The 23,046-nt window shown below is 45.2% G+C and overlaps 2 protein-coding genes across 3 annotated transcripts in view; one reads left to right on the forward strand and one right to left on the reverse strand.

The window, feature by feature from the left end:
* Nucleotides 1-6,920, reverse strand: part of LOC126397835 (actin-related protein 3B-like) — an 18,101-nt gene extending 11,181 nt beyond the window's left edge. Inside the window, exons 1-8 of the mRNA XM_050056829.1 lie at nucleotides 6,621-6,920; nucleotides 4,576-4,631; nucleotides 4,027-4,151; nucleotides 3,704-3,814; nucleotides 1,750-1,845; nucleotides 1,326-1,433; nucleotides 1,037-1,180; nucleotides 270-443 (exon numbers count right to left, since the gene is read on the reverse strand). Coding sequence (XP_049912786.1) covers nucleotides 270-443; nucleotides 1,037-1,180; nucleotides 1,326-1,433; nucleotides 1,750-1,845; nucleotides 3,704-3,814; nucleotides 4,027-4,151; nucleotides 4,576-4,631; nucleotides 6,621-6,844 — 1,038 coding nt within the window. The 5' untranslated portion in view covers nucleotides 6,845-6,920. The remainder of the gene's footprint in view (nucleotides 1-269; nucleotides 444-1,036; nucleotides 1,181-1,325; nucleotides 1,434-1,749; nucleotides 1,846-3,703; nucleotides 3,815-4,026; nucleotides 4,152-4,575; nucleotides 4,632-6,620) is intronic.
* Nucleotides 6,921-9,236: 2,316 nt separating this feature from the next.
* LOC126397838 (apoptosis regulator Bcl-2-like) lies at nucleotides 9,237-20,754 on the forward strand. 2 transcript variants are annotated; one of them, XR_007570719.1, is made up of 4 exons: nucleotides 9,237-9,996; nucleotides 11,608-11,951; nucleotides 18,014-20,245; nucleotides 20,326-20,754. XR_007570719.1 is itself a non-coding variant. In XM_050056834.1 (3 exons), the coding sequence occupies exons 1-3, from the start codon at nucleotides 9,813-9,815 to the stop codon at nucleotides 18,140-18,142; spliced, it is 657 nt and encodes a 218-aa protein (XP_049912791.1). In that variant the 5' UTR covers nucleotides 9,237-9,812; the 3' UTR covers nucleotides 18,143-20,754. The 2 variants fall into 2 exon arrangements, 1 of the variants encoding a protein (XP_049912791.1); XM_050056834.1 differs by having other exon boundaries at nucleotides 18,014-20,754.
* The last annotated feature ends 2,292 nt before the right edge of the window (nucleotides 20,755-23,046 follow it).

Genomic DNA, 23,046 nt, shown 5'->3' on the forward strand with positions numbered 1-23,046 from the left:
ACAGAGTACCTGAGCAGGTAGAGGACAGAGTACCTGAGCAGGACAGAGTACCTGAGCAGGTAGAGGACAGAGTACCTGAGCAGGTAGAGTACAGAGTACCTGAGCAGGTAGAGGACAGTGTACTTGAGCAGGTAGAGTACAGAGTACCTGAGCAGGTAGAGCACGATGAGTTAGTCTGAAAACCCCTGAGGCTGACACAGACAGGAAATGTGCCAAAAAACAAAACAAAAACAGGAGCTAAAAGAGGCTCAAAAGCTCTGCGAAGTTACCTCGGGGTGGAAGAAGATCTCGGGGCCCAGGAAGCGCTCGTAGCCCACGTCGATATGGAAGGCGGTCTTACTGACAGCGTTGATTCCGCGGTACTGTTTGATCCACTTCCCCGGGTCAGTGTCGTACTTTGTGAACTCCTTCACAATGTCTGGACAGATGTAACAGTACCGCTCCTACACACAGAAACACACATGAACAAACAAAGACCTCCATTTTAAAAAGATCACCATTTTCTGAGGCCACAGCTCGGTGCTAAATAATGAGTTAGGCTGTGAAAGAGGAGGAGCAGTAGAGGAGCAAAGGATATGGACTACGAGGAGAGCAGGAGCAGAGGAGGAGTGTTGTATACCCTTATGTAAGGGTTTGTTGGTGTTAAGTGAGTGATCTGAAGGAATGTAAAGGAGAAGGAGAGAAAGAGGAGAACAGGAGGAATAAAAAGAGAGGACTATAGGAGGAGCAGAGAGGATAAAGATGAGAAGAGGGTGGAGAGTAGAGGAGGGGAAGGAAAGGAAAAGGAGGAGAAGGGAAAAAAGAAGTAAGGGGGTAGAGAATGAGAGGAAAAGAGGAGGGATAAAGAGAAGAAGACAAAGGGTAGGAGGAGTAGTGGAGAGGAAGAGGAGGAAAAGGAGGGGAAGTGGAGGAGGTAGAGTAGAGGAGTAGGAAAAGGATGAAAGGAGAAAGAGGAGTGGGTTGAGAAGGTGAGAAGGGTAGGAGTAGCAGAGGAGTAGTGGAGGGATGGGAGGAAGAGGAGTAGAGGAGGAGGTACCTTGACAGCCTTGGCGGTCTCCAGCGACTGCTCTGGAGGAATCCCCACCTCTCTGTCTCTGAGCAGCTGCTGGATGAAGAAGGTGATGTCCCGCCCTGCGATGGGGATGTGCTTTATACAGCTGCCAATCACGTAGCCCTCAGCCTGTGACAGACAGTCCCACCGACCAATCAGTGAGCAGAGACCCTCAAAACAAAGACCAGTATCTGTGTGTGTGTGTGTGTGTGTGTGTGTGTGTGTGTGTGTGTGTGTGTGTGTGTTTGTGTGTTTGTGTGGCGGTGGGTCTCACCACAGGGATGGCGTGTGTGACTCCATCTCCGCTGTCGATGACTATGCCGGTCAGAGTTCTCTGTCCGACCTGCCGAGACGTCCAGGATGCCGCCAATGCCAAGACCGCCTGATGGAGGGAGACAGCACCACACGCTGAGTCTCTCTCTCTACCTGTCTGATTGTCTCACATGTCTGAGTGTCTCACCTGTCTGATTGTCTCACCTGTCTGAGTGTCTCACATGTCTGATTGTCTCACCTGTCTGATTGTCTCACCTGTCTGAGTGTCTCACCTGTCTGAGTGTCTCACATGTCTGAGCGTCTCACCTGTCTGATTGTCTCACCTGTCTGATTGTCTCACCTGTCTGAGTGTCTCACCTGTCTGAGTGTCTCACCTGTCTGAGCGTCTCACCTGTCTGATTGTCTCACCTGTCTGAGTGTCTCACCTGCACTGCGATGTAGAGTCCAGGTATGTTGAAAGTCTCGAACATGATCTCTGCCAGGTACTCTCTGTTCTCTGGAGTGTTGAGAGGAGGCTCCGTCTGCACACAGACACATCACACATTATAACAGTACGGTGCTCAAGGACCTCTACAACCTTTTCATGGACTCCGTAGTTCCCTCCAGGCTGCTCACAGAGCTTAAGGACCTGGGACTAAACACCTCACTGTGCATGTGGACCCTTGACTTCCTGACGGGCAGACCTCAGGTGGTGAGAGTGGTCAGACACACCTCTTCCATCCTCATCCTTAACACTGGAGCACCCCAGGGCTGCATTCTGGGTCCCCTGCTGTACTTCCTGTATACACATGACTGTGCAGCCACTTCAGACTCCAACACCATTGTTAAGTTTGCTGACGACACAGCTGTGGTGGGCCTGATCACAGATAGCAATGAAAAGAGGACCTGACCTGCTGGTGTCAGGACAACAACCTCCTACTGAACGTCAGCAAAACTAAGGAGATGATGTTGGACTTTGGGAGGAAGCAACCAAGGACTTACGCTCCCCTATCAACGGGTCCTCGGTGGAGACGGTGGAAAGCTTCAAATACCTTGGTGTCAGTCTCAGCCTGACCTGAGACTGTTTTACCTGAGACACCTGAGGACAACATGGGAAATTTAAACATGGGAAAAACCTGCAAAAAATAGGCTATAGACTCTCCTGCCATTGCCAACAGAAAAACATAACTCTCATAACTCCTTAATCATTACAGAATAAAGCAGCTTTCACCACAGTTCATTTTAGGAGGACCACTGCAAGGAAATGTGTTCTTTGTTGAGATCATCAAACGGATGATGGATCATAAACACTTGTTTCTGGCTGCCAGCGTTAGCTCGCTGAAAAGGTGTCTGTTTCCACTTTAAAATGTTGATTAGGGGTCTGTTGACTCTCCTCCAGTGTCCACACACCCTTGGATGCTTGGCCCTCTGGACGACCGGACATGCTCCTCACTACCAGAATAGAATAGAATAGAATGGAAGAATAGAATAGAATGGCTATGTTAGCTAACACTAGCACCTATTGTCGGTTAGTTTTCCAATAATTTAAATAAAGACCATGTTTTCTCACAGTGTTCCTTCTAAAATGAGCAGTGGTTGAAGTCTGTATATTCTGTTATGATCGGGGAGTTGATGCTAGCTAGCCCTAACAAGGCTAGCTAGCTGAAATGTTGATTGCTCTCACTACTGTGAAGTGATTGGCTGAATTAAAACCTGATAAGTGTTTGACTGACATGGGATTGTGAGCCTCTGACTGGCCACATTAAAAAATGACTGACAGATACCCCGCCCTCTCGAACTTGCACATGCGCACGTGTAAAACAGTGGCCCTCCAGCTCTGCAGGTGGATGATGTTGGATCTACATCCAGGCAGATGTTAAGATGTCATATCTAACCTTTATGGAAGATGTTACAATCCGAGCCTTCAGGAGAGAGCACAGCAGAGACTGACATGTTTGAACATGTTTGTAGAGAGTGATGAACTGCTGATGAGCTGTTTCTGTCTGCCTTCACATTCAGACGCTCACTGATGGTCCGACAACGGTGTCTGACAACTTCATTCTTTCTCACGACGCTCCTTTGGGCAAACGGATTTCCTTGTATAGACAAATGGGGGTGTGGCGGTATGCTGATGCAGACAGCGGGCTCGCACCTGTTAATTTAGAATGATTCTGATTCACCAACATGGTGGTGACAACAAAATAAGTTGTTGCGCAAGTGTCACGAATCCGACGGCGAGTCTTCAGACCCAGTGTCCTTTGACATTAGAGGACGTCCCACTTTAGTCTTTTCAAAGTCTTCTGGGGCGTGGCAGGCATTAACCTCAGAGGCTCAGTGTTTAATACAGTGCAGGTAACCATAGCAACAGCAGTGGTGTAAAGCAGCACAGTGTTCACCCACCATGAGGAAGCTGTGGTCTTCAGGTTCAGCTCGAAGGTATTTGAAGATGACCTGCTCCATAAACTTCTCCATCAGATCCCAGTCCTCCACCATCCCATGACGGATGGGCCACTACACACACACACACACACGCACATACGCACATACGCACACGCAGAGGCAGAATGACATGATAATAACATGGTAATTATAATTCTTTTCAAATAAACAGAACAGCAGTGATGGAGGGCAGCACATCTATTTGCTTTAAAGTGTGTTCAGTCAGGATGTAGAGCAGCTAATACTCCTACTCCTCCTCCACCTCCTCCTCCTCCTCCTCCTACCTTGGTTGCATAGTTGGGTTTGTCAACGGCTTCGTCTCCAATGTAGAAGTCCAGGTCGTCGACTCCTCGCACGAGCCTCCTCTGAGCCTGCTCTCCCACGCTGGCCGACTCCTTGATGGCGATACCTGATCCAGACCAGATTCAGAGCAGGTACAAGTACAGACACACAGAAACTGCTTGGCCCTATGTTCCCTCAACCCAATGTTCCCTCGGCCCTATGTTCCCTCAACACAAAGTTCCCTGTACCCTGTGTCCTATCAACCCTATGTTCCCACAACCATATATCCTCTCATCCCATGTTCGCTAACCTATGTTCCCTCATTTCTATGTTCCTTCAACCCTACATTCCCTCACCTTACATTTTCTTAACCCAATGGTCCCTCAACCCCTATGTTCCCACAACCCCTATGTTCCCACAACTCTATGTTCCCACAACGTTATGTTCCCACAACGCTATGTTCCCTTGCTGAAATGCTCCCTCAGTCCTATATTTTGTGCACAGAGACCAAAGATGTTTAGAGACGTGTGGAGGTTTCAGAGTGAGCTTACAGGAGGGCATGATGAACTGGGGCTCAGTGTTTCCAGCATAGCCGATCTTTGTGTACCTGCAGACAGACAGACAGACAGACAGACAGACAGGCAGGACAGTGCAGGACTCATCAGAACAGCCTCAACAGACCAGAATGCATTGAGGCAACCAGATGGATGACGAGTGTTAATTCAGTAGTGACAGAACACAGTTAACACTGAAGGTCTCAGTGAGTTCTTACAGCTTTTGTCCTTTAACAGCAGCTCCTGGATCAGACATAAACATCAGTATAACTCAGACATAAACATCAGTATAACTCAGACATAAACATCAGTATAACTCAGACATAAACATCACTATAACTCAGACATAAACATCAGTATAACTCAGATATAAACATCAGTATAACTCAGACATAAACATCAGTATAACTCAGACATAAACATCAGTATAACTCAATCAGTATAACTCAGACATAAACATCAGTATAACTCAGATACCTGGTGTATTATTTGTCTCTCTCAGATGAGCCAGTGTGTTTCTCTCTTCATCTATGAAACAAACCCTTCAGACTAAAGAACATCTCTTTGTAAAGACGACTTCCTGTCATCTGAAAACATCAGAGATCATTCACACACACAGAGCAGCAGGAGCTGGGAGTGTGTATCGTGGACGTCCTGAACGTCTCACGTCACCTCCAGGTGCATCCTCTTTGTCCTCGCAGGGTGAATTTAATTTCAGGATTTTATGAACTGAGGACTTGAGGTGAACTCAGAGGGTTTGGTGTCACTGGTGATGTGGATGCAGCTCCTGCTCTAAATCCTCCAGCTGTCCTACATTCACACATTCAGACCAGAATAGACTGATCCCAGATCAGTGTGCTGCTGATGCTGTCAATCAAACACAGCTCAGGAACACTGACAGGAAACATGCTTTGACGTTTTAACTCTTTCCTATTCATATCCATAAAGCCTTCAGTAACCCCCTCTTTATATTTATCATGTACAATCAGTATATGAACATGTATGAACTGATTTACGACCACTGTAATGTCAGCTGATCAAAGGGTTTATTAATATATCTGTTAGCAACTTCAAGTGTGGCATAAACAGATGATGATAAATCAGTAAAACGCAGCTGTAAATCACCTGACCCAGCCGGAAGAAACAAGTCTGGCCACATCCAGTTACCTGAATGAGTTCAGACTTGGGATGAATAATGCCCCAGAATTGGGCCAAATGAAGTCCTGTCTCAGCCGGGACTGGCCCGTGTAGACAGCACCCAATCAGGCCCAGATATGGCAACCATCAACGGGCCAGAACAAGATTTGGTGCTGGCTAACCAATTCATCTGGGCGCCATGTCTCAGCCGGGACTGGCCCGTGTCTGTAAAAGCTAAAGCTGGCTCATATGTGGCACCATGGAGTCCGCCCCACAGTTACCTGGGATACCACGTTAGAACAAACACTGACCAACACACGTCCTCATGTGTATTTATAACGACGTTATAGTGTGTTATTAATCATTAATTACACGTTTATGTTCAGATATTTTGAGTAAAAACAGATTTTAAGTAAAATTTGAAACATGAAAGTGATTTATGTCCAACAGGCTGAACTCAACTCATCATTGATTTATTAATATGAAAGTGATATTTTAATTTCTTCTTTTTAATTCATTCATTCATTCATCCGCTGATTATTTCACATCAATAACCCTGAATTGATCAATTCTTTTTCTTTCCACCTCTTATCTGCAGCATTATTCTCATTATTATTATTTTATTGATTTCATCTGTTTATTAATGATGTGATTTTATTGGTCTCCTGAGATGTTTTCATCCTGGATGAGGAAACATTTACCAGCTTTTATTTTGACCATCTCTCTCTCACCTCCGCCTGTATTGTGTGTGAACACCAACCATAACACACACACACACACACACACACACACACTTCATACATGATGATGTTCACAAACACACATGTCGCTACATATGACGTCACAGTCTTTACAGCGTGTGCATCCATGCGTCTGTGTGTGTGTGTGTGTGCGCGCGCGCTCACCCGGTCCCGCAGTCTATCACGCACGGGGGGAGCTGCAGGGACATGATGTGGTTGTGCTCCGGCTCGGTCCGGCCCGCAGAGCGGCCGCTGGTCGGTGGTTCAGACCGGATCGGTGCAGACCGGAGAGCGCGAGGCGGAGTTGGACGTGTCTGTCTCTGTAATGTCTCCGTGTCTGTCTCTGTAGTTCCGGGTCGGAGGGAAAGATGGAGAAAATAGAAACACATCTGACACGGCCCCGGTAACCGGAGAGAAGTGTGTGTGTGTGTGTGTGTGTGTGTGTGTGTGTGTGTGTGTGTGTGTGTGTGTGTGTGTGTGTGTGTGTTTATGCTGCGTTCACGTGATGTCAGCTGCGCCGTAAATACCTCTGCCTGGTTAAAAAAAAAAAAAACACAGCTCACCTCCGCCACCCGGTGGTGACTGCATGTGACAACAACAATAATAAAAATAATAAATAAATAATATAATAATAAATAGAAATAAAATATTAGTACCACTGCTGCTGTTACTGCTACTAATAATAATGATGTATTTCTCATATATGTTTATAGCCTACTATAATATATATATATATATATATATATAGACTCTACCAGGCTCCGCCCACTTCTCTGAGCTCATCTGAGACGGACTGACACAAAGTGGTCTGACCAGTCCATCATGGACGTCCTGTCCCACGGGACCATCCAGATTGTTCCCAGCTCAAAGTTCAAAGCATCTGTGATGGGATGGAGAGGTGCATCATGGGTAACTTAGCATCTGTGAAGGCTCCATGAATACTGAAAGGTACACACAGGTTTTGGAGCAACATATGCTGCCATCTAGATGCCGTCTTTTTCCGTCTTCTTCCAGCGAGACAATGAGACACATTGTGATGTGTCCCAACAGCGTGTCTCCATAGTGACAGAGTGCAGGTACCAGACTGACCTGCCTGCAGTCCACACCTGTCTCCCACTGAACATGTGTGGGACATGATGAAGCGTCGACCCCGGAGAGGTGCACCATGGGACTGTTGAGACACTGAAGTGGGACACACTTCAATAGATAGTGTCCTCAGTTCCCAAACACTGACTGAGTGTTAAAAGGTGACGTCACACAGAGGGAAACATGCTGCTGTCCAAGCTTTGCTGGGACATGTTGCAGCTTCAAATTCAGAATGAGTGTATATTTATAAAGAACAACAAAGCTGATCAGTTTGAACAGCGAATGTCTCGTCTGGACTGTAGTCAGGTGAATAGAGGCTGAAAAAGGTTTACAAATATTTGCACTGAGTCAGAGTTGTAGCATTAATATTCATCCCAGGCTACTACTGATAATTATAATTATAATGATAATTCCTCTCTGACACGAGGTGGAGTAAAAATATAAAGCACAGTTAGGGTCCATAGTTTAGACTTCAGTGCAGCACACAGGTAAATGTAGTAGGTTACTTTCCATCACTGCTGTGGTAATGTCCACTGAAGGGGTTAAATACAGAGGCTGTACCATGTGCAGGATAAATGTAGAGTACCTGAGGTCAGTGTGGGATGTTCTCTACATGATTCACCTGATGTGATGAAACATGAGCCACACTGACGGAGGATTTAATGTCCTGTGTGACTGCAGAGGGAATCCAGCAGGGGGCAGCACACACAACACAGACTGCTGCTTCACATCTTCCAAACTAACTTTATTCAACAAACAGACTGATGCAGAGACCGAACTCAGATCCTCTCAATGAAAACAAACAAACAAACACACAAACAAACAAACAAACAAACAAATATTATTATTATTATTAATATTAATTATTATTAATATTACATATTAACTACTATTATCAACACCACTACCACTTCAAGTACTACTATTATTAATACCACTACCACTTCAAGTACTACTAATATTATCAACACCACTACCACTTCAAGTACTACTACCATTATCAATACCACTACCACTTCAAGTACTACTACTATTAAAGCTATACCTGTACCACATGTATGAGCATGCTAATATTAGTAGCATCACTATCACAACTACTACTGATTCTACCACTTCCACTACTATTACATGTGCTATTACCACTGATAAAAATAATACAACTACTACTGTTAATTCTACAACTAATATTACTAGTACTAACAATAACCTCTACAGGTATCACTACTATAAATATTATGTGTAGCCCTTCTGTAGCAGTATTTGCACTTGAAGTACTAGGGTACTGCTAATACTGACGGTACCACCGACTGATGCTACAGGTACCTATGAGCACCCTGCGCTGCTGCACACAGGTGCAGTGAGGACCCACTCATCCACACCCTGCAGTTAAAGCATGAATGAGAGTGACGCAGGAGGAAATGACCGGAACATTTCTGTACCAACCAGACACAAGAAGCCTTCATCACCACCACCATCATCATCATCATCACCATCTTAATGTCTTTCAATTTGTGACACTTTGGGACGTGAGTCTGGCGCTGAGAGCATCGATGGAGGGGAATCCCGACGGTCACACCGAGGAGGCGTGACCACCGGCTCTGTGTGTGTGTGTGTGTGTGTGTGTGTGTGTGTGTGTGCGTGTGCGTGTGTGTGTGTGTGGCACGTGCAGCGTCAGTGAGGACGACAGGAGTTGATTCTGCTGCTTCCTCCGCCGCCGCTCAGCTCCGACATCATCTTCATCATCATACATGTTGTATGTGCACAGCTGATTGACTTCCTGTCCTCACAGTGAGTCCTCTTCATCATCAGGATCAGCTTCACCCGACCATCATCGATCCAGTCTCGCTGTGGACTGATCGATCCTCGCCTCGGTGACCGAACAGAAGAGAACTGGTGTTTTAAACCTCACTGTGTTCACCTGAGCTGCTGGATCAAACTGATTATTGATCGATCATCAGTGATTGATTAGCTGAAGAAGATGAAGTGTGTTCACAGCTGAGGGACTGACACCTGAGCTGCTGGATCAAACTGATTACTGATCGATCATCGGTGATTGATTAGCTGAAGAAGATGAAGTGTGTTCACAGCTGAGGGACTAACACCTGAGCTGCTGGATCAAACTGTGGATTTTTATCTTCAGATCACCTGCAGCACCGTTCCTGCTGACGTCATCAGGTGTCGTGCTCCTCCGTGACGATCATGTGTGAAGTCCACCGGCTGTAACGGCAGGTTGTCGGTGTGGCAGTGAGGGACGGCGGCCTGGAGGGGGCGATGGCCGCCGCCTACAACAGCCGGGACATCGTGGAGGACTACCTCCGCTACAAGCTGCTCAGCACCGGCGTGTCCTGGCGCGTCCCGCCGCCGGCCCGGACGGGCGGTCAGCGCAGACACCACGCTGTTGCGGCGCCTCCATCTTTGTCAGGGAGATCTGAGGGGGCGATGACGTCACACCAAGGTGAGGGAGTTTACTGTGTTGTCGTGGCAACTGCTGATGGGTTCACGCCCACCTGTCAGTGTCCAAAAGTTGATTATGACGTCATAACAATGAGTTAGTAGTCTATGTGTTATTTCTCTTCAAACTACGACTGGTACTTTTACTAATGTGACTATAAGTACTGCATCTGTCACTACAAGCGTTACTACAACTGCTTTAAGTACATCAACTACTGAGAGTACAACTACCACAAAAAGGCTGTTCCTACGGCCACTACTAAAGTTACTAGGCCTACTAATACAAGTACTAATACTACTATTGTTACTACTACTACTAATAAAGCTACTAGGCCTACCTCTACAAGTACAAGTACTGCTACTACCAGTAAAGCTACTTCTACCACATGTACTACAACTACAAATAAAGAGAGTAAGACTAAACATATTGAAGCTACGCTGCAACCACAAACAGGCTTCAGCTACTACTACTACTTCAACAGTTAAAAGTACTACGCCTACCACTACATGTATCATTACTACTACTATACTACCATCACAAGTACTAATACTACTACCATGGGTAGGCTACTACTACCACAACTACTATTTCAGCTACTAGGACTATGACAACAAGTACTTCTGTTACAAGTACAACAACAAGAAGTACTACTACTACCGCCTAGAGTACAACCACTACTAACACAAATAAGATGCTACTACCACTGCCACAAGTACGAAACTACTGATACTAGCACCACAAGTACTACTACTACTACTACTACTACTACCACAACTACTATTACACTTACTAGGACTATGACTACAAGTACTACTACCATCACAAGTACAACTACTACTACTTCAGGTGCTACAACAACAACTACTATTATTAAAAGTACACCAACTACTACTGCCACCACCGAGCATACAACTACTACTAACACAAATAGGCCACCACTAGTACTACTACTACTAAGGCCAATAGGTCTACCGCTACAAGTACTAATACTGCTACCACAAGTAGGCTACTACTGCTATTACTACTAAGGCCAATAGATGTGCCACTACAAGTACAAGTACTGCCACTACTACTGCTACTGCTACTACTAAAGCTATTAGGCCTACCACTACAAGTATGAGTACTGCTTGCAAAGCTACTTCTACCACATGTACTACAACTACTACTAAAGCAACTACGACTGAAACTATCGAAGCTTCTGCTAACACCACCACCACTGGTACAAGTACTCATACCTTTAAAGCTACTATTACTTCTACTACTGAGCACTACGCACCACTCTGCTCGTCCTGTTATGATGTCATGTGATCCTTCTTTGCAGACCACCTACTTTTTCTCGTGGTATGATGATGTCACTGCTCATCGTACAATGTGACATCATAATCATAAGAGAGAAGAAGAGGGCGGGGTCAGGTGACATCACCTTGTTTTGCTTCCATTGTGATGATGTCACCCTGTTTTGATATGATGCCACGTGTCTTGTTTCCTGTCCTGGTTATGATGTCACTTTTTACCCCCCTACCTTTTGTCTTGGTTTTATGATGTCACTGCTGTCTGTTCCTGGTATAATGACATCGCTCATTTCCCCCTTGATCATTTGCCGTCTCCTCCTAGATCCCTGCTTGGCACCGCCCCGGCTGCAGGACGTCTTGAGGTGGGCAGGAGATGAGCTTGAGCGCCGTTACCGTGGCGACCTGTCGGCCCAGGTGTCGGCACTGCTGCTGTGCGACGGCGGTGGGTCGGCGCGGCGGCGAGGCCTGGCGGCAGTCAGGGATGAACTGTTCAAGGATGGGGTGAACTGGGGACGTATCGTGGCCATGATGGAGCTGGGTGGGGCTCTGTGCAAAGAGGTGGTCAAGACGGGCGGGGCACGGCAGGTGGACGACATTGCCGGGTGGATGGAGGAGAGTCTGGACTCACCGCCGCTCCGGAGATGGATAGATGACCACGGAGGATGGGTAGGAGGATGCATGTTGTTCTTCTTGCTTCTTTCTTTAAACCAAACTGCATTGAGTTTTCTGTGGATCTAACGTAGCACTGGCCCTCGCCTCCTTTTCTGTCCACGTTGTTCATCTCATCTCAGAGTCTGTCTCGTACTCGCCCTCTCAAACAAGATTGCATTCAGTTTTCTGACAAATTAGCAGGTGGTATAAATACTGTGAGAGGTGACTGGTGGATGAGGAACAGGTGAGCAGGTGGACGTAGGAGTCAGATGACTGGGGCCACCTGGTGGACAGGTGGAGAATGGCAGGTTTGGAGGCTGGGAGAGGCTGAGGCAGTGACAACATGAATTTTGATGAATCAGACTGAGACACTGTGAATCTATCAGTCAAAGCATGTGTGCGTCTGTTAACAGGAGAAAATATAATACATTAAAAATATAATGTACTGTGAATATCGTAGAGGCTGTTCATCAAAATTAAACGTCTCTTGGTTTAAAAGATGTCTTTATGCCTCTGTGCCGCAGTAGCTGTGGCCATAGGCATTATGTTTCCAGGTTGTCTGTCCATCCCATTCTCATGAATGTTATTTCCCAAAAATGCCTTTAAATTTGGCACAAACGTCCACTTGGACTCAACGATGGACTGATTAGATTTCGGTGGTCATAGGTCAGATGTCAAGGTCACTGTGGTCTCGTCTGTCTCATTCTTGTGACTTGATCTCAACTACACCTTGAAGGATTTTTTTTCTTTCGAAACTGGCACAAACGTCCACTTGGACTCAAGAATGAACTGATTAGAATTTGACGGTCAAAGGTCGCTGTGACCTCACAAAATATGTTTTTGGCCAGACCTCAAGAATTAATTTGCTAATTATGAAAAAACTTGACACAAATGTCTGACAGGATGAGACATCATCACTGTTCCAGGACAAAGTTTAAGGGTCATCAGGATTCCAGGCTCGTATGGTCTTTATCTGGGTTCCAGGGGGTCCTTGAAGGGGCCTGAGCCCAAGGGGTCTTTGACAGGGCTCCAGAATAACTTGAACCCCTCCTGGGATATTTTAAAAGATCCTGGGGGTCCCTAAAGTGGTTGTTAAGGTTCCAGTGGGTCTCGTTTGGTTTCCAGGGGGCTTGAGAGGGCTCCTGTGGTGTTTGATGGGAGGTCAGAGGTCCTTGAAAAGTACCCGTCAGTCCTTCCAGGAGTCACTGAAATAGTTCAGGGGTGGTTGAGAGGGATGGAGGGGGTTTTGAGGGAGATCCAGGATGGTGTCCCTGTGGTTTCCTCCGTCTGGATGGATTGATGTCAAATGAACAGCTTGAGACAGTTAATCAGAAATCAGTGAGAGATATTATCAGTAATATCAACATCATGGTTTGTGGTAAATCTTCTTACTGAACAAGTTCTATGGTTTTTACAACCATAAAATTGTGTGTGTGTGTGTGTGTGTGTGTGTGTGTGTGTGTGTGTGTGTGTGTGTGGTTCAGTGGGGAGATCAGATGTGACTCACATGTGATGTATTTTGGTTCGAATGCAAATTTTATGCAAAGTGCAGAAAATCCCTAAAACTCTGCAGAGGAACTGTGTGTGTGTGTGTATGTGTGTGACAGTTAGAGGGTGAAGGAAAGAGTGAGAGATATGCAGACAGACAGACAGACAGAGAAACAGACTGTTCAGACTGAAACTGAGACAGAGACACAGTAAACTAAAGATGGATGTGACTAATAACAGATTCTTTATCGGCCCAAAAATTCCCATGTGACCTGAAAACAATGGTTTGAAAAGTCTGGTTGTTCCAAACTTCCTCTGGAAAACTGTAGGATTTATGAAGACAACCAAAACAGACAAAAACCAGCGGCTCATTATTGGCGTCATTCCAAACTTCTACTGGAAAACCTCATATTTAAAATCAGCTTCCTGTTCATGGCTCCATTCATCAGAAAGTTAACTGGTATATGCCAAAACACATCGTTAATAAAAAACTACCAAACCTCCATTTAAAGGCTCTGATTTACCACCAGCTCATGTCAGTGGGGCGAAAGTGGGGCTGATTACCCAGAACCCTAACGGGGAAAAGTCTGGAACAAAAAGTTTGGTTTTGTTTGCAGTTTTTAATTTCTAAATAATTAGTGCAATAACTAAATGAAAGTTAGCTGAATTAATTGAGACTGAACTTTGTATATAAAGAAGTAGTTGAAGCTCTTTGAGACCTTTGAGGCCTGACACACCCCAGGTGCTCTGACATGTTCTCCCTGTGTCAGCGTGGGTTTCCTCCAGGTGCTCTGACATGTTCTCACTCTGTCAGCATGGGTTTCCTCCAGGTGCTCTGACATGTTCTCCCCGTGTCAGCGTGGGTTTCCTCCAGGTTCCTCCCACAGTCCAAAGACATGCAGGTTAATTGGTGACTCTAAATTCACCCAATATCAGCTGGGATAGGCTCCACCCCCTGTCTCCCTGAACAGAATAAGCGATTACAGAAAATGAATGAATGATACTAATTACATGGAAAAAAAATGCAAACAAAACCAACACACACTACAATGCCCCTCAGCTTTGCTCCTGAACACATGAACACACTGACTGATTAAAAACCTCTGATTAAAACACATTCTCTTTTTACAGCTCAGTTCAAAACTTCAACCGGAAAACCTGAAATTAAAAACCATCAGAGACGACATGAGACCCTGAACACAGCACACACAAGTTTCACTTTCTATTTATATTCTCTCCTGTCACTGTGGTTTCCTTCAGTTTTATCTGCTGCCTGATAAGACATGTGTGTGTGTGTGTGTGTGTGTGTGTGTGTGTGTGTGTGTGTATGTGTGTGTGTGGTATTACCTAGAAATATGTTTCCAGGTAATCTGTGTGGTTGAGTTTCCGCCTCAGGCTTCAGATCAGCTGACAGACCGTTTCTGTAGAAACTCTGTTTGAATAACACATAAATACTTACACACACACACACACACACACACACACACACACACACACACACACACACACACACACAGTGGACGTGTGTGTGTGTTTTTCATGAATTTTCAAAGGGAGTCTGGCAGTGACTGTTCAGAGCTTTTTAAGAGCTGAGCAAGACACTAACACTGCAGCAGGTGAAGCTGTGTGTGTGTGTGTGTGTGTGTGTGTGTGTGTGTAGTTAGCTCTACGAACACAGGCAGTGGTGAGCCGAGCTGCTTTCTCAGAATTCAGTATCAAAATTTTCCACTGACATGCTGAGATAGATCTGAGCACAGGACTGTGTGTGTGGTTATTTCTAACACTGTTGTATGTTTGATGATTGTTTTAAAAATATGACCTAAATAGTTTTAAACAGATAAATAATATTATAAAGTTTCTCTCCTGTCAGCGTGATAAAGGTCCAGCTGTGCAGTGGACAGAGGAGTGCTCCTTACTTAAAGCTGGGGCAGAATAACCTCCATCATTTTGTAATCGAAGTGATCTGAGAGAGAACTAGACGTTTGCACCTCCTCTTGTTTCGGTTTTCAGGACAAACAAACAAACCCTGGACTATCACCCAGGACCCTGCTGTTTGCTCCTTGTCTGAAAGTAGAGCCAAACCATGATGCCTAACCACGTGCTCTTTGCTGCACAAGGAAATAAACGCGAAGGTGTTTGACTGATGTGATACGTTTATTTTGAAAACAACTGTATTTATAGTACAAATATATGTTCTGTACTGTTCTTCATTTCGCTGGCTGAGAATTAAACATCATTAAACACGTCATTATAATGAAAGTATAATTATTTGTATCTGTTGATGGAGCAGAGATGAACCTGGACACCTTCAGCTGATGAACTCAACCTGACTGACTGAACTCACAACCGCTTCTTCTTGTCTCTGTTGTCTTTTGTCTCTGTTGTCTGTTGTCTCTGTTGTCTGTTTTCTCTGTTGTCTGTGTTGTCTGTTGCCTCTGTTGTCTGTTGTCTCTGTTGTCTGTTGCCTGTGTTGTCTGTTGCCTGTGTTGCCTCTGTTGTCTCTGTTTTCTGTTGTCTCTGTTGTCTGTTGCCTCTGTTGTCTGTTGTCTCTGTTGTCCCTGTTGTCTCTATTGTCTCTACTTCTTTAGCACCAACTTTAAAAGTATCTGCGTCTTTCTCCTGCAGAGACAGACCAGTTTAATTACCTCTTTAACTGGGACTGAACTAATTACCTGGATGGTTTTACCAGCAGGATGTATGGATTTGATTGATTCATTTTACTGCACGCTGCCTCTGCTGCAATCTGGTGTTCATTTGTGTCATTTTGAAACAGAGCTTGTTCGTTTAGTCCTGCAGTAACTGGTTTGAACACCCAAAGAATTTCTGCTCAAAAATCGTCAAATATCGCTGCTTGTTCAGCTGACTCGCACTAGCTTCCCTCCTGCGTCTGGTGTTGATGTTCAGGTACGCTGCGTCAGTTTACGCCTGTGACATGTACTGTGTCTTTTCAAAATAAACTTCTGTTTTCACAGGAAATGCACAGTTTCTGCTAGTCTTTTTCAAACTAAACATATGTTGATAAACACCTCGTATTTAAGTTTATTTCATTCTGCAACAAAAGCATGTGGTCAGGTGTAGAAAAAAAACAATATAGTCTGGCGCTGCATACATACAGGAAGTGAAGAGCAGCTCCCTGGTGAAAGACCTCCCCTCCTGCGCCCTGTAGGGCGACTTTCCAGCTCCTTAAGTTACGTTGTTGTCCCACAGCTTTTCAAACTGACGCCTTCCGGCTGTGTTATAAACTCACACCGCCCAGTGGCGTATCGTACAGCTGCAAGAGGAGGGTTTATTACAGGTGGTGACACTTAACGACTTAGGGATGAGAATGGGCCGCCATGACCTCATATCGCAGCGTGATGATGCAGGAAGCTGAAAACATCCCAGTTGTTTTACAGCCTGCAGACTCACCTGACGTGTCACCCACTGAGCATGTGTGGGACGCTCTGGATAGGCAACTCAGACTCACCTGTGTAGTGATGATGATGATGATGATTCATCAGACTCACCTGTGTAGTGATGATGATGATGATGATGATGATGATTCATCAGACTCACCTGTGAGCAGCTCAGTGACACAGATTTTAAAGAGGAATATATCTCTAAGGTTTGAGATCTTTAACTTGAAAATATTGGGTGTAGATGAGACTTTAAAGAAAAGACTCTTCATCCTGTGAAACACAGAGAGATGTTTATATGTGTGTGTGTGTGTGTGTTTGTGTGTGTGTGTGTGTGTGTGTGTGTGTGTGTGTGTGTGTGAGGAACTGTGTCAAAGAAGGGTTCTCCCCTAATCACCATATTACTGTTCCACATCAGCACACACACAGCGCGCAGGGAAAGAACCCAACGCTTCCTCCCTAACCCTCGCCTCATCTCTCACACAGTGAACAAGCAGCCGTAACGTTGTGGTTAATGCAGTTCTTCTTCTCTGTGTCGCACTGACTCTGTTTGGTATCTGAGTGTGACACGTCCATCTGTCCGACCTGCTCCTGTTTGTCCTGTGACACTTGTCTTCCATCATCATGCTGTTCATACAAATTCCATGCATCCTGTATGCCTTTCACATTAAGAGCCCTGTAGTGTTTGCAGTGGACAGAATCCCTTCTATTCCCTACAAGAATTTTATTGTGAAATGTTTGCCCCAGCAGTACTTCACATGTAGCTACTGACATCTTGTGGCGCTGACACGTTACTACAGACTGCACCCACAGTGATAGGTGGTCATCCAAAGTGTGAACATAGCGTCTGCACTATAGTGTTGAATTTATGAATTTAAACTGATGTTAATGTGAATGATTTATATTATTATATTTGAATAATAATAGAGACATAAAGATATAATCATTCTGTGCTCCACTGTCTCAGTGCCATAAATCAACTGTGCAACATTCCCCAATTTATTCGTTCTAACACAACTATTGAACAATGCACTTATTGTTCTTATTCTCATTATATATACTTTACATACTCAGTCTTTTATACGTACTTATGTTATATACATTTTGCATACTGGTGTTAAGCACTTGTTTTATTGGTCAAACTGTCAAAAAGACAAAGAGCTGACTGCATTTGTCTCCTGTCTCATGTCCCAGGATGCCTTTGTGGAGTTGTACGGTGAGTCCAGACCTCCAGTGAGCTCCTGGTCTCTGAGGACAGTGGTGGGACTGGCTGTACTGGGAGCAGTTGGGGTCACACTGGGAGCCCTTTTTGCCCAGAGATGAAGCTGGTCTGATCCGGTCCAGATCAGAGTGTTGGAGCTGCAGTTCCTCTGACGTCCACCAGGTGTTGCTGTGATCAAACTCAGACTGTGTTGAAGTGAACAGAAAACACTGCTGAGCTTCACTGTCACAAAGACAGAGGATTTTCAAAATAAAAGTTCCATTCAGGAAATGTTTGGCTTCACAGTCAGCGCTCGCTCATGTCCCGTCAGCTGACGGAGTGAGGTCACAAGTCAAAGACACGACGATTATAATGACTACATGTCATAGCTCCTGTTGACGGGGTGTGCCACAGTAAAGGCTGTTGTTTACCTTAAAGTTTCAAAACAACAGCATTCAGTCTGTCAGTGATGAGGACAAAGACACCGTCAGCTGTGGACAACCTTCATCACCTCTTCATCCATGTAAATCAGACCGAGCAGGAGCTGTTCCTCTCTTCTGATAGGCTAACAGTTTCCATCTGCTTCCAGTCTTTGTGCTAAGCTAGGCTAAACGTGCCAGGAAATGATGAAACAAAGCTTTAGAGGAGGATCCACGACGACTCAGGACTGAAGACACATCAGCAGCTTTTCCTTCCTGCTGTTTCCACTGACGGCTTTGACCCCGTAAAACCTGAGCTCCTGCGGCGGCTGCCAGGAGTGCACGGCCCCGTTTACATCGATCTAAAATAACACTCATAAGAAGAAGAAGGTCTTTTAGCGGCAGAATACTGACGGCTGCTGGAAACTGTCAGGAAGCTGTCCGACTTCACCGCAATGTTTTATCACCTTCCAGGTGCAGTTCATCTCCAACGAGCGTCTTCTTTGGCTGAATCCAAATGTCTGGACTTCACCTTGCTCACAGACTCGTAGACTTGGTGGGCGTGTTCCCGGGAAGTCTGGGAGTGCTGAGGACCGACTAAATTCACAAGGGGGGCCTCAGGCGGACTTTCTGCAGACTTCAGCAGAATTCACTGATTTATTTGCCCACAGTTCATTGCAATACGGACGTGACGTAGTAGTTTTTTTGTTTTTTTTCCAATAGCCAACTAAAAAGCGTTTGTAACAGAGTTACTGCAGCCTGTTAAAACCATGGTACAGTAATATGTAGACACACAGGCTGCGCAGTGTCAGGTGACATCACACCAGAAGGTGAGCTGCTGATGTCACTAACAGGCCGACACACAGCTCCTCATTTATTTTGTTCACTCACAGAACAGCCATAAACATGAGATTGACTTCATCTGCAGGGACAGATGAGCAGACACAATATGACAGCAGTTATGAGGATTGTAATCCTTACTTCAACGTTTCCATGGCAACTAGGGCTGCAGCTATCGATTCTTTTAGTGTTCTATCGATTATTGTGGCGATTAATCAGATAAGAGATACTGCGTGTTCTCATGACATGACTTGAGCTTTATTAAAGGACAAGAGTCATTTATAACAGAGACAATAAAAGTCTCTGAAATGAGCAACATGTTTGTTTCTCTTTTTGAAAGTCAGAGCAGTAAACTCTCACGCTGTCACAAATAACCAGTGCTGGGCAGCAGCGTCACCACAAGTAGCGACGTTACGAATGTCACAGCATTCTCAGGAGCGTGGTGGTGACGACGTCACTACTGCCTGAGTCAAACAGCTGTTCAGTAGTGACGTTAATTAACTGACGGAGTAGCGCAGCAGCTTCCAGAAAGGTTACAAACTCTTTTTCCCAGGAGAAACTAGGAGAGGTCATGTGACTGACGCCAGCAGCACCATGCCGAGGCATGTAGGCGATAGAGCTGCCACCCGTCCCGTATAATACAGGGTGGTCCCATATTGTCCCTGACTGAGTCAACACAGGACGCAGTTTGTCCTGTGTTTCTGTGCACACAGCACTCTGCTGCAGACACTGTGCTTCACATGTTGGGAACGACATGAGAAATATTAAACCAAGAGGAGACAGGTCTGTCACTCACATGATGAGAGGAACACATAGTGAGCTTTTTATAATCATTCAAGGAAGAGCAGAGAACTTTTGATGCACTAAGCTGACCTCAGATCAGATGCAGTTTATAGGGTCTCTTTGATGTGACTGTATGTGGATGTGACTGTATGTGGATGGGACTGTATGTGGATGTGACTGTATGTGGATGTGACTGTATGTGGATGTGACTGTATGTGGATGGGACTGTATGTGGATGTGACTGTATGTGGATGTGACTGTAGCTGCACAGGCAGAGCAACACAAAGCGTCCGAGTGTCTGCAGAGAGTTTCCTCACAGGAACACAAACCATGTGACTTCCACTCACCACTTTCACAATAAAACTAATCAGACTCCAGGTAACAGGAAGACTGTTCAGGTCACAACTTTCAAAATAAAAGCACAGCCTCAGGCCTTTCCCAGAGCGGACCCTCCCCACTCTGTCTGTTTGAAGCTCTCGTCATCACGGTGGAGGGAGTGACTCCAGCAGCGAGCTTCAGGACGAACTCTCTGCAGCAGGAACAGGAACTGTCACAACTTGTCAGAAGCACAGAGACACATAAAACATCTTCATATCAACGTGGATCGCTTCTGTTTGATGTTGTTTACCTGATTGTTTTTGTCATCAAAATAAGTAATAAATAAATCTATGAATAAATCAGTAGAAATAAAATGTGTGTGTTAGTTTGAGCAGTTTACGTTTGTACAGATGGTCACACAGAACTTTATTTGTACTGAGCGTCCAGCGTTGTAGTTTTAATACTTGAGTCTTTCTGTCAACATTCACTTTTGCTTTGCTTCATTTCTTAAAATAAATGTGTACCAGGGCTGCTCAACTGGCGGCCTGCAGCCACACCTGGCTCAATAGTGGCCTCCCTGTGGCCCAGCTCAGGATGGGCACTGATAAGAGATATTAAACGGGCTCAGGGCAAAATATTTAGAGCAAAACCAACCAGCTTGTTATCACGTCACTACTGACATGAAATACAACATCACATCAGCAGATGTGACTCTGATTTTGTCAGGAGGAACGATGACAGGAACTCTGCTGCTGCAGGTAGCCGGACTACAACTGTTTCCACTGTGAAAAACACGTCCTCAAACCTCCAGTCTGAAACACCTCGGCTGCAACTGACAGCACAACAACATGAAGCTCCAGGAAATACATGTTGTGCGGCTCAAGAATTCATCGTCAATGGTGCTGTAATGAGACCCTGCCAGGCTCCTCACAGGAACCTGCAGGAGAGACCACATCACACCTGTGTTAGCGTCTCTCCACTGGCTGCCTGTGAAGTTCAGGACTGACTTCAAGGTTCTACATCCCACATCGCAGACCTCCTATTCTACCCACAGGTCCCTCAGGTGAGCTGACCTGGGGCTCCTGACTGTGCCACGCTCCAGACTGAAGCTCAGGGGTGATGGTGCCCAGTACACAGCACCTGAAACCCCTTCAGTCTGCTGAGGGTTAATGACGATGACCTGGGGACACACAATGTGTGTTCACTGAATGAGAGGAAGGACTCTTGCCTTGCCTCTGCAGGATCCCTCCTTGGAAGGACCCGTCCAAAGGAAGCTCCAATCCTCATACTGCCGTACTATTGAGTATGTCAGAAAAGGATTTAGTGTGTCCCACTACATATTATGTCAGAAGCAGTGTGCCAAACGTACCAAGATGTTCCACCAAATCTGGTCTGGTTTTGCAGTTTGAAGGCCAGCAGGCTTTACTGGTTATTCTGACCCACAATCCTCTGCACAGCGGACGATACGTCACATCAACTGTCAGAGGTCACGATGACAACACTGATGACCAGTCGAACAGTGAAAGTAAGAATATTAATTGTTTCATAGTAATCATAAAGAAATGTACAGCCTCTGTAACGTCACCAACAGGTGCGTATGCAGTTGTGACTTATTGTAAAATAACAGCACCAGAGCTGTGAACGGTATTTTGATTTATCTCCATGGTAACAGATATATGAGTAAGAGGGTCAAAGTTCAGGGTGTAACGTTACGAGGACGTCTGGATTGTGTCCACCCTGCATGCAGCAGTACGCACTCTTCAAGGACAGCTGCAGCTAACTAACAGTAAAAAGTCAGAACGCACCCTGAGACACGTTTCAGTCTGAATTATTTTGGGTTTAAACCGTCTTTAAAGTAAACGTGTTATATTACATATACATTATGTTATAGACGGCTTGTGTTCAGAAACATCTGTCTGTTGGACCGGACGAGGATCTGAGTGTCACCAGAATATTAAATACAGTTTAAATATGGAAAAAACTCTTCTGATTTCTGAGCATCACTTTACTCTTCTGCGAGTTAACCATTCATTCAAAAATACATTAACTTAAAGTTAGAGACCATTTGTTTTCATTTTTACCATCAGCTGGTTTCTACATTCAGATTCTCAGAGAGTTTGGTTGGGACGGGAGCAGCGAGATCTGGGCGCTGGTTAGATGGAGGGAAGTTTAACACAGTTCATTTACACAGACAGCCCACACTATGACACCAGACACCAGCAAAGTATTCCTACAACACAGCATCAACACAGCGTCAACTTCATATCCTCTACAGGCGCAGTCGCAGCTGTCGTTACTTCAGCGTGTTTCATGAAAGTTAATTGTAGCGTTTTGATCGTCTAAAAAAGTCTTGTTCAGCGTTTGGACTAAAAGAACCTCTAAGGAGTCGGAGGTTCAGTTTTTCTGGTAAGTTTATTTGGTTTAATGGTTTTAAACCTGATTTTTTTTTTCACTAGCAAAAATTCGCATTAGCATCACCAAAGTTAATTGCAGCAGTAAATGCACCCGGTAGCTAACGTTAGCATTATCCTGCTCTCACTACCAAGTCGTCAAATCCCGCTGCTTTGACAGTGATGTCAGGGTCAGAGGCCGACGCAGAGAGACACCGTATGTGGTGACACCATACCCCGGGTGTGTCAGTGTTAGGTTCTGTTTATACGACAACG

This window comes from Epinephelus moara, chromosome 11 (genome assembly GCF_006386435.1).
Source record: "Epinephelus moara isolate mb chromosome 11, YSFRI_EMoa_1.0, whole genome shotgun sequence".
Lineage (NCBI taxonomy): Eukaryota > Metazoa > Chordata > Actinopteri > Perciformes > Serranidae > Epinephelus > Epinephelus moara.

What these genes read in the sequence shown, in the direction of transcription:
- LOC126397838 (XM_050056834.1), top strand. Translation starts at nt 9,813, where the DNA reads ATGGCCGCCGCCTACAACAGCCGGGACATCGTGGAGGACTACCTCCGC. An exon ending in GGCGATGACGTCACACCAAG is followed by an intron (nt 9,997 to 11,607) that starts GTGAGGGAGTTT and finishes GTCTCCTCCTAG; the next exon opens with ATCCCTGCTTGGCACCGCCC. An exon ending in TAGATGACCACGGAGGATGG is followed by an intron (nt 11,952 to 18,013) that starts GTAGGAGGATGC and finishes CTCATGTCCCAG; the next exon opens with GATGCCTTTGTGGAGTTGTA.